Source organism: Heterodontus francisci, chromosome 30 (assembly GCF_036365525.1).
Source record: "Heterodontus francisci isolate sHetFra1 chromosome 30, sHetFra1.hap1, whole genome shotgun sequence".
NCBI lineage: Eukaryota > Metazoa > Chordata > Chondrichthyes > Heterodontiformes > Heterodontidae > Heterodontus > Heterodontus francisci.
Window position 1 is genome coordinate 4,941,193 of NC_090400.1, and position 26,505 is coordinate 4,967,697.

Below are 26,505 nucleotides of genomic sequence, written 5' to 3' on the forward strand. Positions count from 1 at the left end.
GTGGTGGCTTAGGCTATTAGTACTAATGGATGGTAGTAATATTGTTTACTGTAGGTTTTCTTAAAGTTCTGGTGCACTTTATCCACCTGCATGTAGATGGGTAATTGTAGGGCCACCACTATGTTGTTAGTTGGATAATTTTGGCAGAAGAATGAGCTGCTGATTAAATTCCTGTTTATCTTTGTCTAATGCCAAATTTCAGTGCGAATCCTGCTGTGCGAGAATGATCCTTAGTTGAAAACGAATGATTTCCAATCTCATTTAATTAATCCAAGCATTCTAATACTAATACTCAGGAATGTTTATCACTGCTAATTACTTCCATTCATGAAGATAGTGCTGTGAGAATAAGCAACAACCCCACAGTGATCACCCCAATCCTTGAAAGGTGGAAGACATTTTGATCATGATGCATGAATAACACTTTGTTTCCAGTTGCTGTGATTTGTGCGTAAGTGTTTTCAATTATAAGCAATCATCTGAGCAAACTCGACATTTCCATGCTGTCATTTTAATACCGAGCCCAATGTATCAGATTAAAATATCAGTGGAAAGTGCATAGGTGCAACTCCTCGAAATAAATCTGAGTCATGTGGAGAGCAAAAAATCTAAACACCTTTTAATTTTCTTCCCTATTACTTTATCCTGATTTCTTTCTCCTTTGCTCCTTCTATCCTAAAGCTAGCTATTCTCTGCCCCTTTGGCAACCAGTTCTTCTCATGTTAACCTGAGTAGCGAGGGGCCTGAATTTGATGGCATCTGATAACTGGCATACAATGGTTGGTGCTATGCTGTCAGATGCCAGAAGAGAGGACTGAGAGTTATCCTCAGCCCTGATTGGAATAAATTTGGCGAGCTGCAGGCACCAATTGGGCACTTCGATGCAGTTCACCCATCTTCAGAGCCAAGCTCTACTGGAGCTGCAATCACTTGCCCAGTTCTTGAATCCAGGTTACTTTTAGCTTTGCTTAATCTAAAATAGACTCTGCTCCTTAGAACTGCATCACCAAAAGAAAGAAAAGTTTGCATTTATATAGTGCTTTTCCAACCTCAGGACGTCACAAAGTGCTTTACATCCAGTGAAATACTTTGATACAAAAGCAAAATACTGCAGATGCTGGAAATCGGAAACAAAAGCTGAAGATGCTGAAATTGCTCAGGGCAGGCAATATCTGTGAAGAGAAAGACAGAGTCGACCCTTCAGATCTGTGACCTGCAAAATACTTTGATATCAATTACATTTGTAATGTAGGAAATACAACAGTCAATTTGCATACAGCAGAGTCCCATGAAGAGCAATATAATAATGTCCAAGTAACCTGTTTTAGTGGTGTTGGTTAAAGGATAAATATTGGCCAGGACGCCCAGAGAGCTCCCTTGTTCTTTGAAATGCTGCTGTGGAGTCTTTTGCGCCCACCTGAGAGGGCAGACAGGGCCTTGGTTTAATGTCTTATTTGAAAGATGGCACTTTAGATACTGCAGCACTCCCTCAATACTGCGCTGGAGTATCAGCCTGGATTATGTGCTCAAGTTTCCAGAGTTGGATTTAAACCCATGACTTTCTGACTCTGAAACGATAGTGTTATCGCTGAGCGAGAGCGAACAGTGAAGAGCCATGAAGATGATACTAAAATGCCTGTAAGAGTTATGACTTCATTACTGTATTTTGTCATCACTGAGGAACTTTTTCAAGCCATGTTAGTGAAAGTTAATCTGTACTTGTTTTCCTTTATTGTTTGGCATTTATTTTACTAGAACTGGTTTTTGATGAACTCGACAAGTTTTGTGAAATGTTCAACTTTGATCGGGAATAAATGATTAGTACATTGGAATTGTGTACTTGGATCCAATATGCTCTTATCTACATTAGTAATGTTTTAGTATCCAGGTAATCCTATTGGAGTAATGCTTCCCATGATTACATCACCATAGTTACTAATAAACCTGTCTGTGCAATAACAACATTCTGATGGCCCACAGATTGGAATGAATATATTTCATCAGTGCTTGCAGATTTGTTGTGCATAATGGAGACTTTTTAACCCATGAGGTTTCTAAATCAAGAATGAAAAGTTATCTTGGTGTTTTTCAGAGGAGCTGAGGCGGCAGAATGTTGCTCTACAGTCAGCAGAAGGTGATGTGACTCGCCTGCAAGTCCAACTCATGGAGGCAAATGCTGACATGGAGAATATAAAAGCTGTAGCTACAGTTTCTGAGACCACAAAGCAGGAGGCAATCAATGATGTGAAGAAGCAGTGGCACGAAGAAGTGGCCTCAATGCAGGCTATAATGAAAGGTAATGAACAAAGTTCCTTTGCACTGGACAGGGTTATGTTTTCCATTCCCTCTGAACTTGCTCAGGATTCTATGTGGGCTGGTCACCTCCCACATTCTGCCATTATTTGTGTGAACCTTGATTCTGAATGTTAATAAGAAAGAAAGAGCTTTTATTTTGTTGGTTCCATGTCCTCGGGAGGTTCTGACCATTTCACAGCCCATGGATCACTGTTCAAGTGCAGTTGCTGTAAAGTAGACAAATGAGGCAGCTGATTGCACATTGTAAAGTCTCCCAATGGCAAATGAATGACTGACAGATAATCTACTTCAGTGCTATTGGGTGAGGGAGAAATGCAGTGCAGGACACTGGGAGACGTCCCTGCTCCTCTTCAGAATGTGCCACAGGATCTAAACATCCACCTGAACAAGAAGGGCCTCAGCTTACAGGAGTGGGGTGAGAGAGAGAGACGCAAACGTGGTACTGAGACAAGGCCAATTGTGAACCACCAATCTGATACATTTATATACTGTACATGACTGAGCAGAATACTGCTATCATAGCAAGAGTTGCCTACTTCCAATTGCTTTCACAAATTATGTAAGCTATGTTTTGACCTTGTCTTTCCTTCAATTTACTAGTCAATACTGTTGATATGACTTGTTCTAACTTAAAATAATATTAATAGTTTCAAACTCAAACTTACTGCAGATTTTCATTTTTTCATTTGAAGTGAGAGCCAAAAAAAGGCTTAACCTCTGTCCCTCTATCTTGGTGTGGTGGCAGCCACATTGTCTGACCAGCTAAGGCGCATGCATTGCTCAATGAATCAAACCAATCCAAATCATAGGCATGATTAGCTCTTGGAGGCATTGAGCTGCCCCCATTATCTCAAACTAATCTGGTACGAGAGAAACATAATTTTGGAAATTGCTTTGTCTGGCCCCAAGGCTAATGAACCTGATCCAATTTCCCAGAAGGCTTCCATGATGCTGATAACTCTTTTGGCCTCCATTTAATTTTATATCAGCAACATTATATAAGTTAACCTGAAATCTCTTCTAGGCCAAATAGGCTAAAATCTCTTTGCCTTGTGTTTCACTTACCCTCTCTGGCCTTCCACCCACACCCCACACACACCCAAACCACTTCCACTCCACTCTTAGCTGCTCAAACTCTCTTACTCCCATGTCGCTCACTCGCGCTCTCTCTCTGCCACGCTCACTGTCTCAATCTATAGTTTGGATGAGTTTTCTGCAGTATCAATAATTGTGGTCTGTGTATTTCTGCTGTTGGATTATATATTAAAAACTTCCATATTTGGGTTATGTAACTAAAACACTTTATTTCTCTTTCTTGGTGTTCCTTTTTAAAAAAAGAAAATTTAGTTAATTTTTTATAGCAGGTTCCTTTTGAACTGTTTTCTAATCTCTGTTGCAGAGACGATGAGAGAGTACGAGATTCAATTCCATCAGCGTCTGGAGCAGGAACGCGCACAGTGGGGGCAGTACAAGGAAGCAGTGGAACATGAGATGGCTGAACTAAGGAGGCAGCTGTCTGAAAGACAAGAGGAGGACAACTTAGAAAATGATATGAAGAAAGTGAGTATGCTCAGCTAAACCCAGCTATAAATCTTGAAATGATTGGAAGGACTTTCTGGTTGTCTGATGTTGAGCATCAATGTTAAGTGGGGAATAATAGCTGGAGTTCACTCTTGGTTATGCAGGACAGTAAGCAATGTGCTAGAAACGTTGTTTCAATTAGATACCTTCCATATCATTTGGGCAATGGGGTGATGTATTTTATTGGAGGTGATCCGAGTTGCATTTTTCAGCCTTGTGCATTTGCTTATTAGATATTAAAGTAGAGGCAAATATACTTATTTCAATGAACAGGCTCAGGAAGATGCTGAGAAGTTGCGGTCAGTGGTGGTGCCCATGGAGAAAGAGATAGCAGCTCTCAAAGAAAAGCTATCCAAAGCTGAGGAAAAGGTCAAAGAACTAGAAGCCTCAAAGGTGAGTCCTAAACAGACATAGACTGTACAATCAAAATATTGTGACTTGCCTGTTAAACAATGATTGTGCTTCAAAATTATTCATGGCTGTGAAGCACTTTGTGAAGTACTATGGATGTGAAAGGCATGTATATAATAAATATAAGTTTGGAATAAAAATTGTTCTTTTCATTGGCGAGGGTGTGGTATATATTTTCTAGATTGGTACCAGGGATGAGGGACTTCAGTTATGTGGAGAAACTGGGATTGTTCTCCTTAGAGCAGGGAGGATTAAGGTGAGATTTAATAGAGGTGTTCAAAATTATGAAGGGTTTTGATAAAGTATGGAAAGAAACTATTTGTACTGACAGGAGGGTCAGTAACCCAAAGACCCAGATAAAATTGACACGGGAGACCCAGTGGGAGTCGACAATAATTTTTTATGCAGCATGTCATTGCAATCTGGAATGCACTGCCTGAAAGGGTGGGAATAGTGACTTTCAAAAGGAATAAATATTTAAACAGAAAACATTTGCTGGGCTGTAAGGAAAGAGCAGGGGAGTGGGAGTAGTTGGGATAACCCTTTCAAAGAGCTGCACCAGGCACAATGGGCTGAATGGTCTCCTTCCATGCTGTATCCATGATAAGTGTTGTTTTCGTTGCAGTCAATACTCACTTTTCCCCATTTCCTTCTCTCTTTCTCCCACCCCCTCAACCCTTTGTAAATGTACTGTGTGTACTTGTGGTATTTGTTGGATTACCCAAATTAAAAACTTATTACTGAACACTTTAATATTTAATACTTACCAAAATGTTTCGTTCTTGAACTCAGCATTACCTTCCACCAATATACAAGCATGTTTTGAATGGGTGGGAAGCATATAGTGATGTAGGCTAACCATTTGTAATAGTGTGGTCAGCGAGATTTATTTTTCCAGTTGAACTGAAGGGTATTGCACTAATTTAGAAATGGAAAAGTAATATCTGAATGCCTTTTTTATTACTGTAAATAAATAGACTGAAGTGGCTAATGTGCTCAGCAGGTTAAAGAGCTGAATCATTACCTTGAGACGGAGAAATCCTGCAGGACGGACCTGGAAATGTATGTTGCTGTTCTTAACACTCAGAAAAGTGTGCTGCAGGAAGACGCAGAGAAGCTGCGTAAAGAACTGCACGAAGGTAATCAGAAGAAAGAGCTATTATAATAAAAAGCTCAATTGTTGAACTGAAAATGTATCCTTGGAATTAGAGTGAAGTTAAAAAGAATTGTTGATGGCTTAGGAATTACTAATGGGAATTTGAAAAAGCACTTCCTGAATTCAAAAGAATAGTTTATCTTGCAACTCCTATTTGATAACTCTTCAGTCCTCTCCAGCTTCCTCTTTGTTTCCCAAGGCCTAGGTCACAGGCTAACCTATTCCCAGGCCTTCGTCAGCACTCTTCAATAACTCGCAATGAGGAAAGGTGCCCTGGAATAACTCGCTCCTTTTGTGAGGGTAGGGGAAGAGAGTAAGACATAAGGCCTGCATTTAGTGCTTTTCTCAACAGCCGATATGCGGAGCACACCACCTGGCATTGCAGGAACTGACTCAAATCATATCACCTCAAGGCACTGCTAGTCTCTGCCAGCTGTTTTCTTGCAAAGACCTTGCTCTGTTTACAGTAGCAATTCTTCAGTATCATCTAATCTAATTTGGAATCACTTCAGTGTTTTAGTATCTTTCTTAATTGTTACATTAGTTAGGATGAGATACGGGCGGCGCAGTGGTTAGCACCGCAGCCTCACAACTCCAGGGACCCGGGTTCGATTCCGGGTACTGCCTGTGTGGAGTTTGCAAGTTCTCCCTGTGTCTGCGAGGGTTTTCTCCGGGTGCTCCGGTTTCCTCCCACAAGCCAAAAGACTTGCAGGTTGATAGGTAAATTGGCCATTATAAATTGTCACTAGTATAGGTAGGTGGTAGGGAAATATAGGGACAGGTGGGGATGTTTGGTAGGAATATGGGATTAGTGTAGGATTAGTATAAATGGGTGGGTGATGTTCGGCACAGACTCGGTGGGCCGAAGGGCCTGTTTCAGTGCTGTATCTCTAATCTAAAAAAAAAGTTAGAGTTAAAGGAAGAGTTGATATTGATAACCGACATTGAACCTAGAAAGTTTATATATTGGAAGCACAATTAACAAACAATATCCTATTTGACTGTAACCATGGTAAACTATCCCTCCTTGTCCTTCTCTACCTGCCTGCAGCCTTTGACTGTTGGCCACCCCTCCACCAACGTCTCTCCACTGTTTACCAGGGTGGGACTGCCCTCACCCAGTTCCATTCTTATCTATCCGATAATAGACAAGAGTATCACCTACAGTGGCTTTTCTTCCCACTCCCACACCGTTACCTCGAGACTCCCCCCAAGGATATATTCTTTACCTTCTCCTACTTCTCATCTATATGCGGACCCTTGAAGACATCATCCAAAAACATGACATCAGGTTTGACATATATGCTGATAATACCCATCTGTACACCACTACCACCACCACTCCAACTACAGATTGGGAAGATCAAAGCCAATATCTTCAGTCCCCAGCACAGTCTCTGTTTCCTAACCACCAATCCATCCCTTTTCCCTGGCATGTCTGCGACTGAACCAGACTCTTCGCTACTTTAGTGTCTATGTAACCTCAAGATGAGCTTCTGACTACATATCTCCTCCAATGCAAAGGCTGCCTACTTCCATTTTCGTGACACCACTCCAACTCTGCTCATCTGCTGCAGAAACCCTAATCCGTACCTTTGTTACCTCGAGTAAATCAATGATCTCTGGCAAAATACATCTGATTTTTTTTTTAAAGAGTGCACAGGTAATTTGCTTAAGTGCGTGGTTCCGTTAAAAGCCACGCGCATGAGCTAACTTAAAGGAAAAGACTTGTGCGAGTCCTGCGTGGGAACTTACAAGTTGCTGCGCAACTGCGCAGTGTAGAAGGGAACGTTGTTCTCTGGCTTGCCTCCCGTCTTCCATATTCCATAAACTTGAGGTCATCTAAAACTCAGCTGCCTATTTCCTAACTTGCAGTCCAGTTAAATATTGGAAAGACTGAAGCCATTGTCCCTGCTTCAAACTCTGTTCTCTAGCTACTGACTCCATTTCCCTCCCTGGCAACAGTCAGTCTGTTTGCAGCCTTGTGTCCCATTTGACCCCAAGATGAGCTTCCAACCTTTCATTCATACTATCACTAAGACCGCCTATTTCGACCTTCATAACTTCGCACCTGTCTCAGCTCATCTGCTGCTGAAACCTCATTCGTGCCTTCGTTACCTCTAGACTTGATAATTCCAATGCACTGCTGGCTGGCCTCCCACATTCTACTCTCCATAAACTTGAGGTCATCCAAAACTCTGCTGCCTGTGTCTTAACTTGTACCAAGTCCTGTTCCCCTATCACCCTCGTGCTTGGTGATCTATATTGGCTCCCAGTCAAGCAATATTTTAATTTTAAAATTATCATCCTTGTTTCCAAATTCCCTCATGGTCTTGACCCTCCCTATTTCTGTAACCTGCTTCAGCCCTATAACCCCCCTGAGATTTCAGCACGCTTCCAATTCTGGACTCTTGCGCATCCCCAATTTTAATCGCCATCACTGGCGGCTGGCTGTTCCTTCAGCTGCCTACACCCTAAGTTCTGGAATTCCCTCAAACTCCTCCAGCCCCACAACCCTCCAAGATATCTGCACTCTGGCCTCTTGTGCATCCCTGATTTTTATCATCCCACCATTGGGCTGTGCATTCAGTTGCCTAGGTCCCAAGCTCTTGAACACCCTCCCTACACCGCTGCTTCTCCACCTCGCTTTCCTCCTTTAAGATACTCCTTAAAACCTATCTCCTTGATTAAGCTTTTGGTCATCTGACCTAATATCTCCTTTGTGGCTCAGTGTCATGGTCTGTTTTATGATGCTCCTGTAAAGCACCTTGGGACATTTTATTATGTTAAAGGCGCTGTATAAGTATCGTTGTCTCATTCACCATCACCCCTATGCTTGCTAACCTACATTGGCTCCTGGTCCAGCAATGCTTAGTTTAAAAAAAAAAAAAATTCTCATCCTTGTTTTCAAATCCCTCAATGGCCTCGTCCCTCCCTGTCTCTGTAACCTGCTCCAGCCCTACAACCCTCTGAGATTTCAGCACTCTTCCAATTCTGGACTCTTGCGCATCTCCAATTTTAATCACTTCATCACTGGCAGCTGGCTGTTCCTTCAGCTGCCTACGCCCTAAGTTCTGGAATTCCCTCCTTAAACTTCTCCATCTCTCTTTAGTCCTTTTAAAAAGCTCCTTAAAACTACCTCATTTGACCAAGCATTTGGTCATTTGCCTGAATACCTCCTTAATGTGGCTCAGTGTCAAATTTTGTTTGATAATGCTCCTGTGAAGTGCCTTGAAACCTTATTATATTAAAGGAACTCTATAAATGCCTGAAGTAGTAGTAGCAGTTGTTGTAAAAATGTGGCCTAGTTCAATTGGTGACAATTTACTTGGTTTTGAAACCTATTGGGAATCAGTAGTTTGCTGAGTTTGGTTTATTTAAATGTTTTCATTAGTGTGTCATCTTTTGGAGCAAGAGAGGCAACAGCACAACCAGTTGAAACACACATGGCAACGGGCCAACGACCAGTTCCTAGAATCCCAGCGGCTCCTGATGAGGGACATGCAACGCATGGAGAATGTTCTCACTTCAGAGCAGCTTCGACAGGTGGAAGAGTTGAAAAAGAAGGAGCAAGTATGAAAGACTTCAAATCTGTGATTGTTATGTTCACCTGAGTGGCAGAAGGAATGAGGCAGACAAGGACCTGACTGTTTCTTCGGAAAACAGTCAGCTTCTCAAAACTTTTAAAGCAAGATGCAGAAACTCTTTAAGAGTTTGCAATTTTTTCATAAAACAGTGTAGCAAAATATTGAAATGGCCTCCTTGGGAGGGGGAGGGGTGGTCTGAGGGTAGCCCTTAGCAAGTTGCTGCCCTCAACTAAAACTGAGTACTCCTGATGTAATTGTTTACACTTGCTAGAAACAGTTATTCTGATGATGATCATCATTGCTTTCAAAAGGTGTTAATGGGACAGTTTTGTGTCAGTGAAGGTAGAAAGCAGCAATTCCCATTGTTTACCTCCTTGGAATAAATTTTGTTTTACGAACATCCATAAAATGATAGAGAAAGACCGGGACCATCCAATCTGTCCCATATTATTGTGATGTCTTGTATATCATAATTCATACACTCCCCACCCCATTCGGAGAAAGATTGGGTTGGGGGGAGCAGCTGGCGGGAGAACCTGAAACTTCCCCTCCGCTCCCCTTAGGTGATCAAAACTAGTCCAGTCCCTTCCCTGATCCTTCTATGTAGTCCCTCACTTTTATGCAAAGGGATTACCACCTCAGCCAGAAACTGATGTGGTTCTCACTGGAAGGAATTCAGCGAACCAGCATTTACCACACAAGCCAGCAGTCTGTTCCATAGCTCCACTGTTCTCTGAGAAAAGGATCACCTCCTGATATCTAACATGGTTCTGCTTTTGCATAACTTGTAAGGGTGACCCCTGGTTCTCGCTCCCCCCACCCCCAGCCCAAACTTTTAAATTGAGACTGTTAGCTAACCAACACAGTCTTGTCCCTTCATCATGTTATAAACCTTGATCAAATCGTCCCTGAGTTTGTGCTTTGCTAAAATGTAGGGACCCAGCTCTTTGAGTCTGTCTGGTTTACTAAGATGCTTTAAATTGGGAATTAATCTTGTAGCCCTCTGCACCCTTTCCAAAGCCTCAATATCACCCACCGTGTGAGAAGGGCAAAGCTGGACACCGTATTCTAACTGATACCTAACCAAGGTCTTGTACTAAAACCAAACAGTATGTTTACAAGTACAAAATGGAATGCTTTTCAAGAAGATTACTAAAGGGAAGACTCCTCAAATGAGTGCATGAGGCACATGACCCAAGAAGGTCCTAAACTTCATCTGTGCTATTTGCTGATACCAGCAATGGTGCTGGGAGGGACATAACAGAACGTCAATGCCCCTCGTTGGAACGGAAGGGGTAAGTTATCCAGGTTCATGATCTCAACTGTTATCCAGTAACCATTGCTGGAAGTGCATTGTGTGGATGACTTGAGGACAGGCTGTGAACATATGTGATTAAATACTCTGTCAGAGCTCCTTTTCTAAATGATGGTCACTTGGATGAGGTACCAGAGTGTACCCAGTGTCCATGGGACTAGACCCCAGAACAGGGCAGGGACAAAAAATTGATGTCCAGATAATCCATTGAGTACAAGTTTTTTTTTTCATTCTTTCATGGGATGAGCGCGTTGCTGACCAGGCCAACATTTGTTGCCCATCCCTAATTGCTCTTGAAGGTGGTGGTGCGCCATCTTGAACAGCTGCAGTCCGCATGGGGTAGGTATGCCCACAGTGCTGTTAAGGGGTGAGTTCTAGGATTTTCTCCCAGCGACTGTGAAGGAGTTGCAATATAGTTCCAAGTCAGGATGGTGTGTGGCTTGGAGGGGAACTTGCAGCTAGCTGTGTCCCCTTGCATCTGCTGCTCTTGTCCTAGGTGGTAGAGGTCACGGGTTTGGAAGGTGCTGTCGAAGGAGCCTTGGTGAGTTGCTGCAGTGCATTTTGTAAGTTGGTACACACTGTTGCCACTGTGTGCCGGTGGTCGTTGGAGTGAATGTTTAAGGTGGTGGAATGGATGCCAGTCAAGCTGGCTGCTTTGTTTTGGATGGTGTTGAACTTCTCGAGTGTTGTTGGAGCTACACATGTCCAGTAGTACACCCTCTCTCGGGCTGTTGGGCAGGAGTGGAAGAGAAGAGTAACAAGGGAGGAACACAATATCGGCTGACTCATTTTAATTGGGTTTACATTAGTGGATCAGTGCTGTGAACTGAAGCTATCAATAAGTCCAGCGCTACCTCCCAGCTTCAATGGGATGTGTGATGAGCATTCTGTGATTCATTGAATAGAGGAAGGAGCAGGCATGGTTACTAAAACAATTATCAACTAATAAAGGATACTTCTTTGCACTCATTTAAGGAGACTTTTAAAATAGTTCAGACTTGATTCTATGATTTAATGCATATTCTAAATTTCTGGCACATTTTAAAATAAAGCTGTATAGATTTGTCAGGCTGTAAAATTACTTGGAAATCTTTGAAACAAACTACTGATCACTTTTGTTTCTGTGCATTATTAATGGTGCCGGTTTCTCTTTGGCTGTTGTCCAGTTAGTCTGAACATGAATGCAGAGCTTTAAAGCCATGCCCGAATTCAGCATACTAGTGTAGCAATCTTACTTAGATAGAGACTTAAAAGTGTACGCTGGTATTTGCTTTTGTGAAGTCTGAGTTATGTTCTTGAGGGGAAGGGAGTCCGCACTGTTGTTGGTTAATGGCTGCATTGTGCAAATGCATTCGCTTGGTATGAGTGTGTTGAAAGCAATTCATGAACAGACGTGTTCTGAAATAAGTATTCCTGTTTCAGGCAGAAGACGTACAACGGAGCCTCAAAAAAGTCAAGGAGAGGAAGCAGCCGGAGACTGAGGAAGAAGGATCTGTCATGAGCTCCCAGTCACATGGGGAGTCTCCTGCCAAATCTCTCAGCATCTTACCTGTTGAAGTGGTCAGTTCTATAGTAATGTTTATGTAGCATTTTAGGGTGATTCTCGGCGATGCTGCAAATTTTCATAGCAATTACCATAAATGAATGGGAGTTCCTGCAATTCCTCAGGGACAGGTGGGGATGTGGTAGGAATATGGGATTAGTGTAGCATTAGTATAAATGGGTGGTTGATGGTCGGCACAGACTCGGTGGGCCGAAGGGCTTGTTTCAGTGCTGTATCTCTAAACTAAACTAAACTAAAAACCACATGGTAATATGGGATTCATACAGGTGAGAAAGGCTACAGGTCAGTCCCTGCTATGCGAGTTAGCTCATGTTGGCTAGAGCACAGTGGGAGTACTAAAATCAGACTTGGTCTCCTCAGGGTAGGGTGGAAAATATGTCTAACTTGCTGATCATCATGTAAGGTGCCTGAGCATTGCCCACCAACTCCTGCTGAGGAGATACTTACAGATGTTTGCCAATGACAGAATTGGGTACTGACTATGATACCTCTCATTGCCCAACAGTCTAAGGTCACAGTTGAGGAATGTTCATTTAGGTTGAGGTAACAGAGGGCTCCCAATAGCTGCGGATTCATAGAATCGTTAGAGCACAAAAGATAGTCATTCGGCCCATTGAGCACATGCTGGCTTACAGCTCTGCAAGAACAATTTAGCTAGTCTCACTCCCCCACCTTTTCCCCATAGCTCTGCAATGTTATTTTTACCTTCTGCTGCTCATCAAATTCAGTTTTGAAAGAGACAATTGAATCTGCCTCCACCACGCTCTCAGGCTGTGCATTCCAGATCATAACCACTTGTTGCGGGACAAAAAAAGTTTCCCTCATGTTGCCTTTGGTTCTTTTGCCAATCATTTTAAATCTGTGTCCCCTGGTTCTCCACTCTTCTGCCAGTGGGAACAGTCCTCTCTATCTACTCTGTCTAGACCCCTCATGATTTTGATCATCTCTATCAAATCTCCTTTCAACCTTCTCTGAGGAGAACAACCCCAGCTTTTCCAGTTTATCCACGTGATTGAAGTCCCCCTCAAATCTTTACTACACGCTCTCTAAAGTCTTCGCATCCTTCCTAAAGTGTGGTGCCCAGAATTGTACACAGTAAGAGTACTGTGGTTGAGGCCAAACCAGTGTTTTATAAAGGATTCATCATAACTTTCTTCCTTTTGTACTCTGCCTCTATTTATACATTCCATTATTTATAAAGTACGATGAACATAACCAATGAATTCCATTGTTGAAGAGCAATTTAAAGGCTGCCTTGTCTTGGAAAATTTTAATACTGTAATTTAAAAAAGAAGTTCTGGTTTCATTTGTACTATATGAAAACTGTTCTGTAGCACATTTTTTTGCACTTCCCAAATTATCTCTGTCACTGGGTCATTTCAAATATTACATGAGTATGAATGAAAATCATTGATTTGGTGATTCATGGCCTAATATCTCACCATCTTCAGTTTAATGCCTCACCTGAAAGATGATCCCTCAGAGTGTGGCACTCCCTCATTTGCAGCACGGGAATATCAACCTGGATTGTGTGCTCAAGTCTCTGGTGTGGGATTTAAACACGCAACCTTTTGCCTCTGAGGCAAGAAAACTATCACTGAGTCATGGCTGGCACCTTCCATGTTAGATACGATGGATATGTTATTTCCTGAGTATCTGCAGATATTGTCCACCAAATTGGTATTGTAGGAATGACAAAAATGGTAAGATGCTGTGGAAATTCTATTTATATCAGTTGGGAACAATACTGTTTGTCATTTTCAATCAGAGCTTTTCAAATGAATTGTGTTTTTTTTTTTTCTCCTAGATTTGTGGAAATAACATACATGGAAGTGTACACTCCTTGGATTCTGATCTGTCAGCATCAACGGCAGGTCCTGCTTCTAAACAAGACAGTGAGCCATTTCGAGAGGGCTTACGAAGGGTACAGTCTACTGACAGTCTAGGTACCTCAGGCTCCTTGCAGTCAAAGAGCCTGAGCTGTGGGCACAAGGCGAAATCTGCAGGAAATCTGGATGAGTCAGACTTTGGGCCATTGGTTGGAGCGGACTCGGTTTCTGAGAACTTTGATGCAGTCTCAGTAGGCTCTTTCCAGATGTCTGGTTCCTTCATACTGACAAAAGATCAAGAAAAAGCAATTAAAGCACTCACACCAGAGCAAGAGGAGACTGCCTCCCTTTTGTCAAGTCTTACGCAGGTCGTGGATAGTGCTCCCAGTGGGTACAGAATGGTCAGTGAGAAAGAATGGAATTTGCTTCAACAGGAGGTGAGTATTTTGAATGCAAAACTTTAACTTGTACATCTATTAAACATTCTAAAGCGCAGTGGTTTCATGTTCGCTTAATATCCTGTTTACAATTTTGTTGTGAAGTCGTTTAAATAAACGTATTCCTTGAGCTTAAAACCGTTAAAAAGAAGAATGCAATTTCAGAACATAGCCTCTGTAGAAACACTTCTGGCTGATAATTGTTGCATTGACTATTGCCTTTTGACTTTTATTCCAACACTTTAACCTTATGGACAAAGGAGAAAGACAGTTAGACAGTTTCTATATAAGTTGATCTATATCTCCTGCAAACTGAACAATGCAACCTTGTGTGTCTTGGATGGGATAGTTCAAGACTAACCATTGCCCTTTTTAACCATTTTACACTGAAGTCTGCCCACCATGTTCTTCTGTTCGCTCTGAAATATATTTACAAATGAAATAACTACACAAAAACAATAGACCCATAAACACATAATTCTTCATACAATGCTTATCGTACATAATACTGAAACTTGCCAAAAAAAATCAGAGCATCCAAGAGCGCTGTGCTCTTTCCAGAATCCTTTTAACTGTGTCTGTGCCAAGAAATTGTGAGCAATTATTCCCTCATCACCACCTCAGCTGGAAGTACCAATCAAAACAGGGAACTGAAGTCCACAGGGAAACCTCAATTTCCACCCTCCTTCCCAGCTTTACTTGTTTTTTGGGATTCCAAAGGCAGGTTTCCAAGTTTGAAACTATCATTGAGTTCTTTTGCTCTTGAGAGCTAATTCACATCAACATTTCAAAGACATGAGGGAATTTTCTGATGCAGTTAATTTTTGAATATATACATCATCGTCACTACAGGCCACCATCTGGGTCAAATGGCCTGTGATGAAAATATCATATTTTTAGACTATTCCACAGATTGCATAAATCCCCAAAATGGTCGAATAGCTTTTAAAAATTGGTTTTGAGTAGCTTTTCTTGTTAAGTCACATTGTTCTGATTTTTAAAAAAACGTTTTCCTTTAGAAAGCATGGTGGAGTTGTGTTTCCATCAGTAACATTTATTAAAAATACTGTCATTAGGAATTCAGTAACTGTAAAAATTTTATAGTTCGTTAAAAGCTACTTAACTGTACCAAGAATTAATACAACTAATTGCATTGGCTGTAGATTTAAATATATTATAGGTACAGTATGAAACCAACACATAGCCAGCAACCAAGAACTGGCAATGATGTATTTGAAATTTCAATAATTGTAAAATAGTCGTCATAGTACTGGATGAGCAGTTTTTCTGACACTATTATTGTGCCAGTGTTGTGGCATCCTCAAAATCAGCCTTCTTGAAAAGTACTTAATTCTGCTGCTTGAGATGCAAGAATGATCTTTCACATGATGCTTGTGGATTACACTCGATGGTTTATATCTCCACTAAATCACTTTTGGCATTCTCTCCTCTCCTCGCTTCTCCTCTCCACTCTTCCTCTTTACCCACCTCACTCCATCCCCAAAATAAACCTTTGGGACAAAATTTAATTATTGTAAATGAGCTGCCCTGTTTTGCGATCACTATTCAGCTTGTGGACTTGAAGTCCATGTTGATTCTATTAAAGAATAACTCACTGCTATTGGTTTCTTTTGTATAAATTAGAGATGCTATTTAAAGGGTTAAGAATTTTGCTGCATGAATTTTCTGAATTCAGCATCACAATGCACCAAGGTGGAGCTCCTCCAAGGTAAGGGAACTGTGTTAGTGTCAGCGACTCCATGCAGTGAGTTATTGTTATCTGTACAGCTGCTTTCGAGAGGTGATCGATAGAAGCCAAGTGCTGCCCAAGGCAGAGGGGAATGATGAGAAAATCGAAGGATTACCACCTTGGGCCACTTTTTGCAATATCCTATTGGCTAGTTCTAGCACATTGGTAGAAAGGCTAACACCTCAATGGCACATTTCCTGAGCTATGGAAGGCGATGTAAGGACACATGAGGAAAGGGAATAAAAAATACTTACTCCTTCAAGGTGAAGCCATCTTTCTAAATGGGGATCAGCAACATATTTTTTACACTTGGCTGGAGTGGTTCAGTTCTGCTTGTATTTATACACTACTGTTTACTCTCTACTCTTTCTCATAGTATTATTTCCCTGCAGGTACAGAATGCTGGAAACAAGCTAGGTCGGCGCTGTGATATGTGCTCAAATTATGAGAAGCAGCTCCAAGGAATCCAAGTACAGGAGGCAGAAACCCGGGACCAGGTGAGACTGACTGTTATATGGGATTTATGATATGAACAACTCTCCTGCTGTGTTTCTGCTCCTCATCTGATATGAAATGTTCACATACAGTATTACTGCCCATCTTTTGGTACTGATTTCAGTGTGAATCATAAGAATCTTCGTACTATTGTGCCTATCATGGAACAGTGAGTCTGTCACCTGCGGTTTGGTCAAAGATGCTGGCTAATTTTCTTTCTCCTCTTGAAATAAATCATTAATCCTGTTATTTTCTTTTTATCTAATTCATTATTTTCTACTTTTGTTCACAAGTCATGTTCCCCATAAATCTTTATCCTTAATTTTGTTGCTCTCTGCTTTCCACAGAAGAAAAGGTCTGCACAATTGCATTCTGCCCATACCTTCACAGAACCTCTGAGAAACGGTGCTCTGATGGTTCATCGCACTGTCAACTATCTATGCCATAACAAACTCAAAATGATTCACACCAAAAAAAAACTTTCAAACTTCAGCCCAATTACATTTCCCCCATCTTCTACAAATGACCCTGTCTGCTGCACTGAATCTCTAATGTCCTGGACACTAGAAACACCCAAACCCCTTTCTACCCGAACTTCATGATTGCGAACCAGTCAGCTGACACCATTGCCCCATCCCACCCCATCACACTTTTGGAGGCCTGGTGTGAATAAACCTTCATCCGTGCTTTCGTTACCTCCAAACTCAAGAATTCCAATGCTATCCTGGCCACCATTCCATCTCACTCTCCATAAACTTAAGCTCATCCAAAACTGTGCTGCTTTAACCCAAGTTCCAATCACCCATCACCCATTTTCTCACCGACCTAAATTGACTCTCCAACACCTCGATTTTTAAAATTCCCATACAGATTGATGTTCAAACCCCTCCATGATATTGCCTCTCCCTTTCTCTCTAACCTACTTCTGCCCTCTAAGAGCTCTGCCTTTCTCTAACTCTAGCCTCTCGTTTACCTTCACTTCCTTCACCCTACTGTTGGCGGTCATGTCTTCAGCTGCCTAAATCCTCTGCTCTGGAATTCCCTCCCTAAACCCCTCTGCCTCTCCTCCTGTAAGATGCACTGCTTTGGACCCTGTCGTAACATCTCTTTTGTTGGATAATGCTCTTGTGAAGCACCTCGGGCATTCTACTGTGTTAAATACACTTTATCCATGCAAGTTTCTGAGAAAATATTCCAAGAGGTAGAAACAGCTGGAGTGCTTTAATGGCCTCAGCACCTTTGGTTAAGAAGGGGGAAAATGACAATGTTTGAGTTGATTTAACATGTTTACCTGGTAGTAGTTAGCAGTAGTAGTTCCATTTCTCATTTATTCCAAATAAGCATAAGCTTGTTAGTCTTTATCACTGACAACAAAACAGGAAAAAAAACACTCAATTGTACAAACAAAATATTTAATTATGCAGAATTCTGTGTTTTGTGAAGGTTCACATTCTGTGGTCCTCTGCCTGCTCTGCAGTTAAAAATAAATGGTACCTATTTAATGACAAGTACTGTAAAATAACACCACTGGCCTGAATTAACAGAGTTCATGGTATATGCACAGCAATGTACCCAATCCTCTCTACAACTTGGAGTTGTTCCAATAGAACAATAAAAGTTAATTAGCTAATGCAATGGAATTTACGCCAGTGGAAAGTTTTAATGGCACCACTCTCTATTTTTGATCCTCTTTGTAAGGAAAAAAGCAAGTTGTATGTTTGTGGTAACAATTACTTTTCAGTTGAGTTTATCTGTACAATATATTGGCCCAGGAATTGCTGGAATGGGCCATCTTGCAACAAAAGCCATGAATTAGACTCTTTTACCACACCCTTTAAGTTACATTTTTGCACTGCAAATTGCTGGAAATGCGAGCTGATAACGGCTCAGTGAGGTCAACGGGGCATTTGGGATCTCCTGAACAATGGGTCCAATAGTTTATCCCTGTCACCAATTAAATTTAAGGATAGAGAAAGCAGGAGTGATGGAGATGAATAGTACCCCGCTCCCTCCCGCGATTGCCGCCTCAATCGCTGCTTCTCCCCCACTCCCAACTGCTCGCCGTTCTTTGTCACTCCTGACTGCTCGCCACTTGCTTCCGCCCCCCCCCACCAACCCCGCCACTTCTCCAGGCAACAAGGTGGGGAGTGAGCAGCGGGAGGGAGCGGAAAACTCCAGCAGTTGAGGCGGCGATCGCAGGAGGGAGCAGGGTACTGTTGGGGGTATGGAGGTGGTGATCACGGCCATTGAGGAGTGAGGCAACACTCGGGCGTTGTCACGTTATGCCGTCGCTGCGTGCAGGCGTGGATTCATACTGGCAAGCTGGCAAATGTTTGGGCGCATTATGATGTCAGCGATCGCTCTGCATGTGCTCTGTGTTGTCAGGAGACACTCTGTTTAAAATTACCTAACTTTGAAATAAAAGATTCTATTTGTCAGGAGGCTTCACAACTCTCCCTGATTGTGTTGTTGTCCAAAACGGAAAATTGGTCGTCTCTCTCTGAACTCTTGTTTCTTGACTTGGACGGCCTTCCTTGAGATTTGTAGTATCCGGTGCTTTGTGAATTTTACGTTCAACATCTGGGTTGTTCAGATGTATGACTAACATCTTTGATGAATAGGAATAAAATTCCTCCTGTTTCTTCTTATAATATCTGCTGAAATATGATTGCCATTTGAATCTCCTCTCTCTGGCTGATTGCTCCTTCTCTGCTTTGGTCTCTTACCCATACATTTTGTCCTTCTGTCAATTTAGTTAGGTTACTGTTACAGTATTTCATATAATGTTACGACCAGGTGACAAAGAGGTCTAGATTCTCTTTCAGCCTTCACCTGGTCTTACTGTAACAGGGTTTAATTTAAAACATACCGTGTTTGTAGCTTCCCCCTTGGTGAATCCTTGATCACCTCTTTCCAATTATAAGGCAAAGAAACCAGCACAAACAGGTTTTCTTAGGTTTAAAGAAGAAAAGTTGAAATTTATTAAACTTAAACTCAGTAGGGGAGCATTTCGGGAACAGTGACCATAATTCCATAAGTTTTAAGGTACTTGTGGATAAGGATAAGAGTAATCCTCGGGTGACGGTGCTAAATTGGGGAAAGGCTAATTATAACAATGTTTAGGCAGGAACTGAAGAATTTAGATTGGGGGTGGCTGTTTGAAGGTAAATCAACATCTGACATGTGGGAGTCTTTCAAACGTCAGTTGATTAGAATCCAGGACCGGCATGTTCCTGTGAGGATGAAGGATACGTTTGGCAAGTTTCGGGAACCTTGGATAACGAGGGATATTGTGAGCCTAGTCAAAAAGAAAAAAGAAGCATTCGTAAGGGCTGGAAGGCTGGGAACAGACGAAGCCCTTGAGGAATATAAAGAAAGTAGGAAGGAACTTAAGCAAGGAGTCAGGAGGGCTAAATGGGGTGCTGAAAAGTCATTGATAAACAGGATTAAGGAGAATCCCAAGGCTTTTTATACGTATTTAAGAGCGAGGGTAACTAGGGAAAGGGTTGGCCCACTCAAGGACAGAGGAGGGAATCTGTGTGTTTGCATCAGTATTCACCCAAGAGAAGGACTTGGTGGATGATGATTCTAGGGAAGGGAGTGTTGATAGTCTGGGTCATGTCGATATCAAAAAGGAGGTGGTGTTGAACGTCTTGAGAAACATTAAGATACAAGTCCCCAGGGCCTGATGGGATCTACCCCAGAATACTGAGGGAGGCAAGGGAGGAAATTGCTGGGGCCTTGACAGAAATCTTTGTATCCTCATTGGCTACAGGTGAGGTCCCAGAGGACTGGAGAGTAGTCAATGTTGTTCCTTTGTTTAAGAAGGGTAGCAAGGATAATCCAGGAAATTACACATCGGTGAGCCTTTATGTTAGTGGTAGGGAAATTATTGGAGTGGATTCTTTGGCACAGGATTTATTCCCATTTGGAAACAAATGGACTTATTAGTGAGAGGCAGCATGGTTTTGTGAAGGGGAGGTCGTGTCTCACTAACTTGATCAAGTTTTTTGAGGGAGTGACGAAGATGATTGATGAAGGAAGGGCAGTGGATGTTGTCTACGTGGACTTAAGTAAAGCCTTTGACAAGGTCCCTCATGGCAGACTGGTACAAAAGGTGAAGTCAGACGGGATTAGAAGTGAGCTGGCAAGATGGATACAGAACTGGCTCGGTCATAGAAGACAGAGGGTAGCAGTGGAAGGGTGCTTTTCTGAATGAAGGGATGTGACGAGTGGTGTTCCGCAGGGATCAGTGCTGGGACCTTTGTTGTTTGTAGTACATATAAATGTTTTGGAGGAAAATGTAGTTGGTCTGATCAGTAAGTTTGCGGACGACACAAAGGTTGGTGGAGCTGCGGATAGAATTGAGGATTGTCAGAGGATACAGCAGGATATAGATCGGTTGGAGACTTGGCAGATGGAGTTTAATCCGGACAAATGTGAGATATTAGACCTTCCAAAATGCATTACAGGTGGGAAGTATACAGTAAATGGCAGAACCCTTCGGAGTATTGACAGGCAGAGAGATCTGGGCGTACAGGTCCACAGATCACTGAAAGTGGCAACGCAGGTGGATAAGGTAGTCAAGAAGGCATACGGCATGCTTGCCTTCATCGATCGGGGCATAGAGTATAAAAATTGGCAAGTCATGCTGCAGCTGTACAGAACTTTACTTAGGCCACACTTGGAATATTGTGTACAATTCTGGTCGCCACACTACCAGAAGGTGTGGAGGCTTTGGAGAGGGTACAGAAGAGGTTTACCAGGATGTTGCCTGGTCTGGAGGGTATTAGCTATGAGGAGAGGTTGGATAAACTCGGATTGTTTTCACTGGAACGACGGAGGTGGAGGTGCGACCTGATAGAGGTTTACAAAGCTATGAGTGGCATGGACAGAGTGGATAGTCAGAAGCTTTTTCCCAGGGTGGAGAGTCAGTTACTAGGGGACTTAGGATTAAGGTGCAAGGGGCAAAGTTTAGAGGGGATATGCGAGGCAAGTTTTTTTACACAGGATGGAGAGTGCCTGACACTTGCTGCCGGGGGAGGTGGTGGAAGCAGGTACGATAGCGACGTTTAAGAGGCATCTTGACAAATACATGAACAGGATGGGAATAGGGGGATACGGACCCCGGAAGTGCAGAAGGTTTTAGTTTAGACAGGCATCAAGATCAACGCAGGCTTGGAGGGCCGAATGGCCTGTTCCTATGCTGTACTGTTCTTTGTTCTATTATTGCCCACATTTCAAAATAGCACCTTTTGAATTTAATAAAATGTCTCAAGGAGTTTCTCGGGCATTGTCAAATAAAAATATGACACCAAGCCACAAGGAGGTATTAGGGCAGATAAACAAAAGTTTGATCAAAGGAGTAGCTTTTACGGAGGGTCTTAAAGCAGGAAAGAGAGATGGAGAGATTTATGGAGGGAATTTTGAAGGCCTCGATTGCTGAAGTTAATGGTGGAGCAATTAAAATCGGGGATGTGCAAGAGGCTAGAATTGGAGTGCAGATATCTTGGAGGGGTGTAGAGCTGGAGGAGCTTAGAGATAGGGAGGGGAGAGGCCATGGAATGAATTGAAAACAAAGCTGAGAAATTTAAAGTTGAGGCATTGCTTAACCAGGGGCAACTATGAGCACAGGGGTGATGAGTGAACTGGACTTGGTACACGTTTGGATAAGGGTGCAGAGTTTTGGGTGACCCTATGTTTACTGAAGGCAGAATGTGGGAGACCAGCCAGGGGTATGATTGAATAGTCACATCTGGAGGTGACAAAGGCATGGATGAGGGTTTCAGCAGTTTGAGCTGAGGCAGGGGCAGAGTTGGGGGATGTTAACAGAAGTGGCAATAGGTGGTCTTAGTGTGGGTATGTGGTCAGAAACTCATCTCAGAGTCAAATACGACACCAAGGTTGCAAACAGTCAGGTTCAGCCTCAGACAGTTGCCAGGGAGAGGGATGGAGTTGGTGGTTAGAGAACAGAGCTTGTGGCCTCTAGGAATAATTTAGTACATGCTGGAGTGAGAATCCAAAGTTTCAATTGTTCTTTCTGAACCTCAGAGGTTGAATTTCATGTCCAGATCATAAATCACACCATTACAGGGTTCTTGTGCTATGAAGTAGCTCCAGTGAGATTCATTCATATTTATGGTGCAAATGCAGCAATATCCTTGACATTCTGACAGGTAGGTGGTAAGCTCCTGTTTTTGCAAGGCTAATGGAGGAACAGTGCAAATTATCTAGCACTTCGTGGTGATTCGCAACTCTGTTTCTTCCTCGCTACAAATTGCTGGATATTTGTACACACTAATGATGGTTGCTGTACTTGCTGCAGCAATTTTTGAGCTATTAAAAATCTTACGTCCTTTCATTGCAGATTCCTTATTCCACATTTACAATGGAAACTGCCTATGCAAATTTGCCTATCTCAAACGAGAGATAATCTAACCATCTCCCCTTGACATTCATTGACATTACCATCGCTGAATTCCCCACTATCAACATCCTGGGGGTCACCATTGGCCAGAAATTGAACTGGACCAGCCACATAAATACTGTGGCTTAAAGAGCGGGTCAGAGGCTGGTAATTCTGCGGCCAGTAACTCTCCTGTCTCCCCAATGCCTGTCCACCATCTACAAGGCACAAGTCAGGAATGTGATGGAATACTCTCCATTTGCCTGGATGGGTGCAGCTACAACAACACTGAAGCAGCTCAACACCATCCAGGACAAAGCAACCCGCTTGATTGGCACCCCATCCACATTCACTCCCTTCACCACCGATGCACAGTGGCAGCAGTGTGCACCATATACAAGATGCACTGCAGCAATTCACCAAGGCTCCTTCGAAAGCACCTTCCAATCCCGTGCCTCTACCACCTAGAAGGACAAGGGCAGCAGACGCATGGTAACATGGGAACCATCCTGCCGTGGAACTATATCACCGTTCCTTCACTGTCGCTGGGTCAAAATCCTGGGACTCCATTCCTAATAGCACTGTTGGTGTACCTACACCCCAAGGACTGCAGCAGTTTAAGAAGGCAGCTCACTAACACCTTCCCAAGGGCAATTAACGATGGGTAATAAATGCAGGCCTAGCCAGTGATGCCCGCATCTCATGAACAAATTAAAAAGACATGGTGCAATCACTTCGAGTGGCATTGGTAATTATAATGTTACAAGTTTACAAAGACAATTCCACTATAAATGTAGTTATAGGAACTTATAACAAATATAAAAGTAAGGACACAATGTGTGACCACAAAATGGCAGTGGAATTGCATCTCTGGTGGCCAATCCAATTATCCTACACTGTCTAACTTCACGAAGACTACATTTAGTCTTGAGTCCGCATGTACATGGACTAATCGTTATATTAATATGTATTGTGTATACTGTGTACTTCTGGTAAGTGTTGCACTTCAGCTGTCACACTTTGGCTCAAAGTTAAACACCAATAAGTCAGAATAGGAGAGAGGCTACAAATCAAAAGCGAGGAAAAATCATTGCCCCTGACAATATTATGGCCTGGATTTTGCTGTGATAACTGCGAAGCTCAGTGTTTGGCGTCCTTACTCCACTACAACTGGCAGCAACTTCAGGAGTTCAGACATGCACAGAATAATTTGCTGTCGGTGAGTCTATGCTCCTTCATAGAGTGCTGTAGAAGTTCCCACAAACTGCTGTCTCCTTTACAATCATGAATTGACAAGAACTTTCACTCTAATACTGTTAGTCTCACTGTAAAAACATTGGAGAAAGTTACACCTTGTTAAATGAGGTGTAACTAGGTTTTTTAATGGTGTACTAACTTCATAATTACTGCTAAACACTGGCCCTGAAAAGCTGCTTTTATATTTATGGAATGTCAAATATCAACCGCAATGATTTAAAAAAAAAAAAAAATCCAGTTTTAAAAATATTTTTTCATTTTTTTAAAAGTCTGTTTATCTTTATCTTAATGCAGTCATACATTTATTTCACTATCTGAAAACTTGAATTAAAAGTGAAGGATTTTAAGCATTTTTAACTTCCTGGTTTGTTGTCTTTGAAAACTCCAAGTTGGTTGCCTACCTGCTTGCTGACATCTCTGCTGCTGCATGTCACGTCATCTCCTTGAGTTGGTGCCACATTTAAACTGCTGTGGGGTAAACGGAAATTCCTGCTGCAGAGATTGATAAGGTCTTTGTGGGCAGCTTTCTTAGATGTCAGCAGTAAGTGCCATTGCTTTGCTGCTAACTGCAAAGTCCAGGCCATAGTGTGTTTCATGGCTTAGGATGTGCCTACTGAGAGTAGCAATACTGTGCAGCCTTAAAGGTATGCAGCCCCCTCTTAGCAGCAGACTGATGCACTGGGGATGATAAAGCAATGCACCAGGTACAACACCATGCAAGAACTACTGATAGATAATTAAAATTCATGTGATGGAGGCATTCTAGGCACATCTGGCCTTTCAGACATCACACCTGAAAGAACTGGACCATATGAACCAATGAGCAGTAAAAAAAACTGATCAGATCATTCAATTTTTTTTTTCGTAATGCCACAAACCCCAAACTAGCAAGTAGCAGAAAATGACCAATCAATGCTCTGAAGTAAATTAAACTTTCCATCTATCTGGCAATGTACTGGTTGCAAATATCATTTATTGCATCTGAAAGACATGAAAAAGGAATAGTTCAGATTCAAATGCTGGTTCATACTCCTAGAGCTTGCCTGCATAATATTCCCTCAAGGGAATCCCTGTGACAGGAGCTAGATGTGAAATTGGAATACATGACTGGAGCTTCAGTTGGTTGGAACATTTTCTGCAGTTGCCTTGGTTTCTCTGGAGAAAACCTGTTCCACTGCAATTAGGAGAGCCAAACACTGCCACAGCTGCAGGGAACAATTCTGAGTATGTACTCCAATTGGCAGGCTGTGGCTAGTGGCAGCCCCCATGGATCTGTACAAGGGCCTTAGCTTTTCACTATATTTATCAATGACTTAAGGTGAAGGAATTGGGAACTGTACATCCAGTTTCACTGGAGACACTAAGGTGGCGCAGTGAAGATGTCAAGGAGCATACAGAGTACGAGCAGGCAAAAAAAGGGAAGCTTATGTGGAATAGCGGGAGCTAAATACAGCAAAAAGTCTGGAGGAGTATAGGAAGTGTACGGGTGAAATTAGAAAGGAAATTAGGAAAGCACATAGAGGGCATGAAAAAATTTTGGCAAGTTAAATCAAGGATAACCCAAAAATGTTTGAAAAATGCATAAAGAACAAGCGGGATAACTAAGGAAAGTGTATTGCATATTGGAAACCAAAAATGTAACCTCTGTGTGGAGGCAGAAGATTTGGCCATGGTTTTTAATGAATTCTTTGCACCTGTCTTCACAAAAGAGGGTATTAAAAGAGGTATTGTAGTTGAAGAGGTGAAGTATTGCATGATAGTGAGATGAAATATTAAGGGTTTTAGCACCTTTGAAAGTAGATAAATCCTCAAGCCCGGATGAAATGTATCCCAGGCTGTTAAGAGAACCAAGGGAGAAACTAGTGGAAGCTTTAACTATTTTCCAATCCTCCCTGGCTACCGCCGTAGTGCCGGAGGACTGCTAACTTACCATTGTTTAACAAGGGAGCCAGGTAACAAGGAGAGTCGATGAAGGTAGGGGTCAGCAACGTGTCCGTACGCTGGCACCAGTATCCATGGTAAAAAATCTTGAGGTCCGTGGTAATTTTAAATGCCTTTGCTCCAAGCCTTTAAACTTGTTATTGGAATAAGACATTTAAAATTACCAGGAGTGAAAGTAATTAGAAAGCATCGGGGGATTGGCAGCACACACCTCTCCCGGTAGGGCAATTTGTTGGCTGTGACTGGAGTATGCGCAGCATGTGTGCTGGAGCTGGATAGAGGTGGTTGTGTCAGGTCACTGAGCGTAGGAGAGGAATGGCGCAGGCGGGGGAGGCTTCAGACACACCCGGTGTAGGCCTCAAACGCCCCCAATATGAAGCTACAGGTCCCGCATTTGCTCTGAGCGGGGTGACAGTTGTGGGCTTTTCCTGGTGACAGGCCCGGGTTAATGGCCACCAGC

At 42.4% G+C, this 26,505-nt stretch overlaps 1 protein-coding gene across 5 annotated transcripts in view; it reads left to right on the top strand.

Moving 5' to 3' along the window:
- rabep1 (rabaptin, RAB GTPase binding effector protein 1) overlaps positions 1 to 26,505 on the top strand; it is a 209,064-nt gene that overhangs the window by 71,624 nt on the left and 110,935 nt on the right. For 3 of the 5 annotated variants that reach the window (XM_068010044.1, XM_068010047.1, XM_068010046.1), the window contains 8 exons: positions 2,093 to 2,296; positions 3,716 to 3,876; positions 4,171 to 4,290; positions 5,309 to 5,447; positions 8,859 to 9,037; positions 11,789 to 11,926; positions 13,738 to 14,196; positions 16,339 to 16,443. In XM_068010044.1, the coding sequence (XP_067866145.1) occupies positions 2,093 to 2,296; positions 3,716 to 3,876; positions 4,171 to 4,290; positions 5,309 to 5,447; positions 8,859 to 9,037; positions 11,789 to 11,926; positions 13,738 to 14,196; positions 16,339 to 16,443 (1,505 nt within the window). Of the gene's footprint in view, positions 1 to 2,092; positions 2,297 to 3,715; positions 3,877 to 4,170; positions 4,291 to 5,308; positions 5,448 to 8,858; positions 9,038 to 11,788; positions 11,927 to 13,737; positions 14,197 to 16,338; positions 16,444 to 22,808; positions 24,339 to 26,505 lie in introns of those variants that run through there. The other 2 variants (XM_068010048.1, XM_068010045.1) reach the window with 2 other exon arrangements.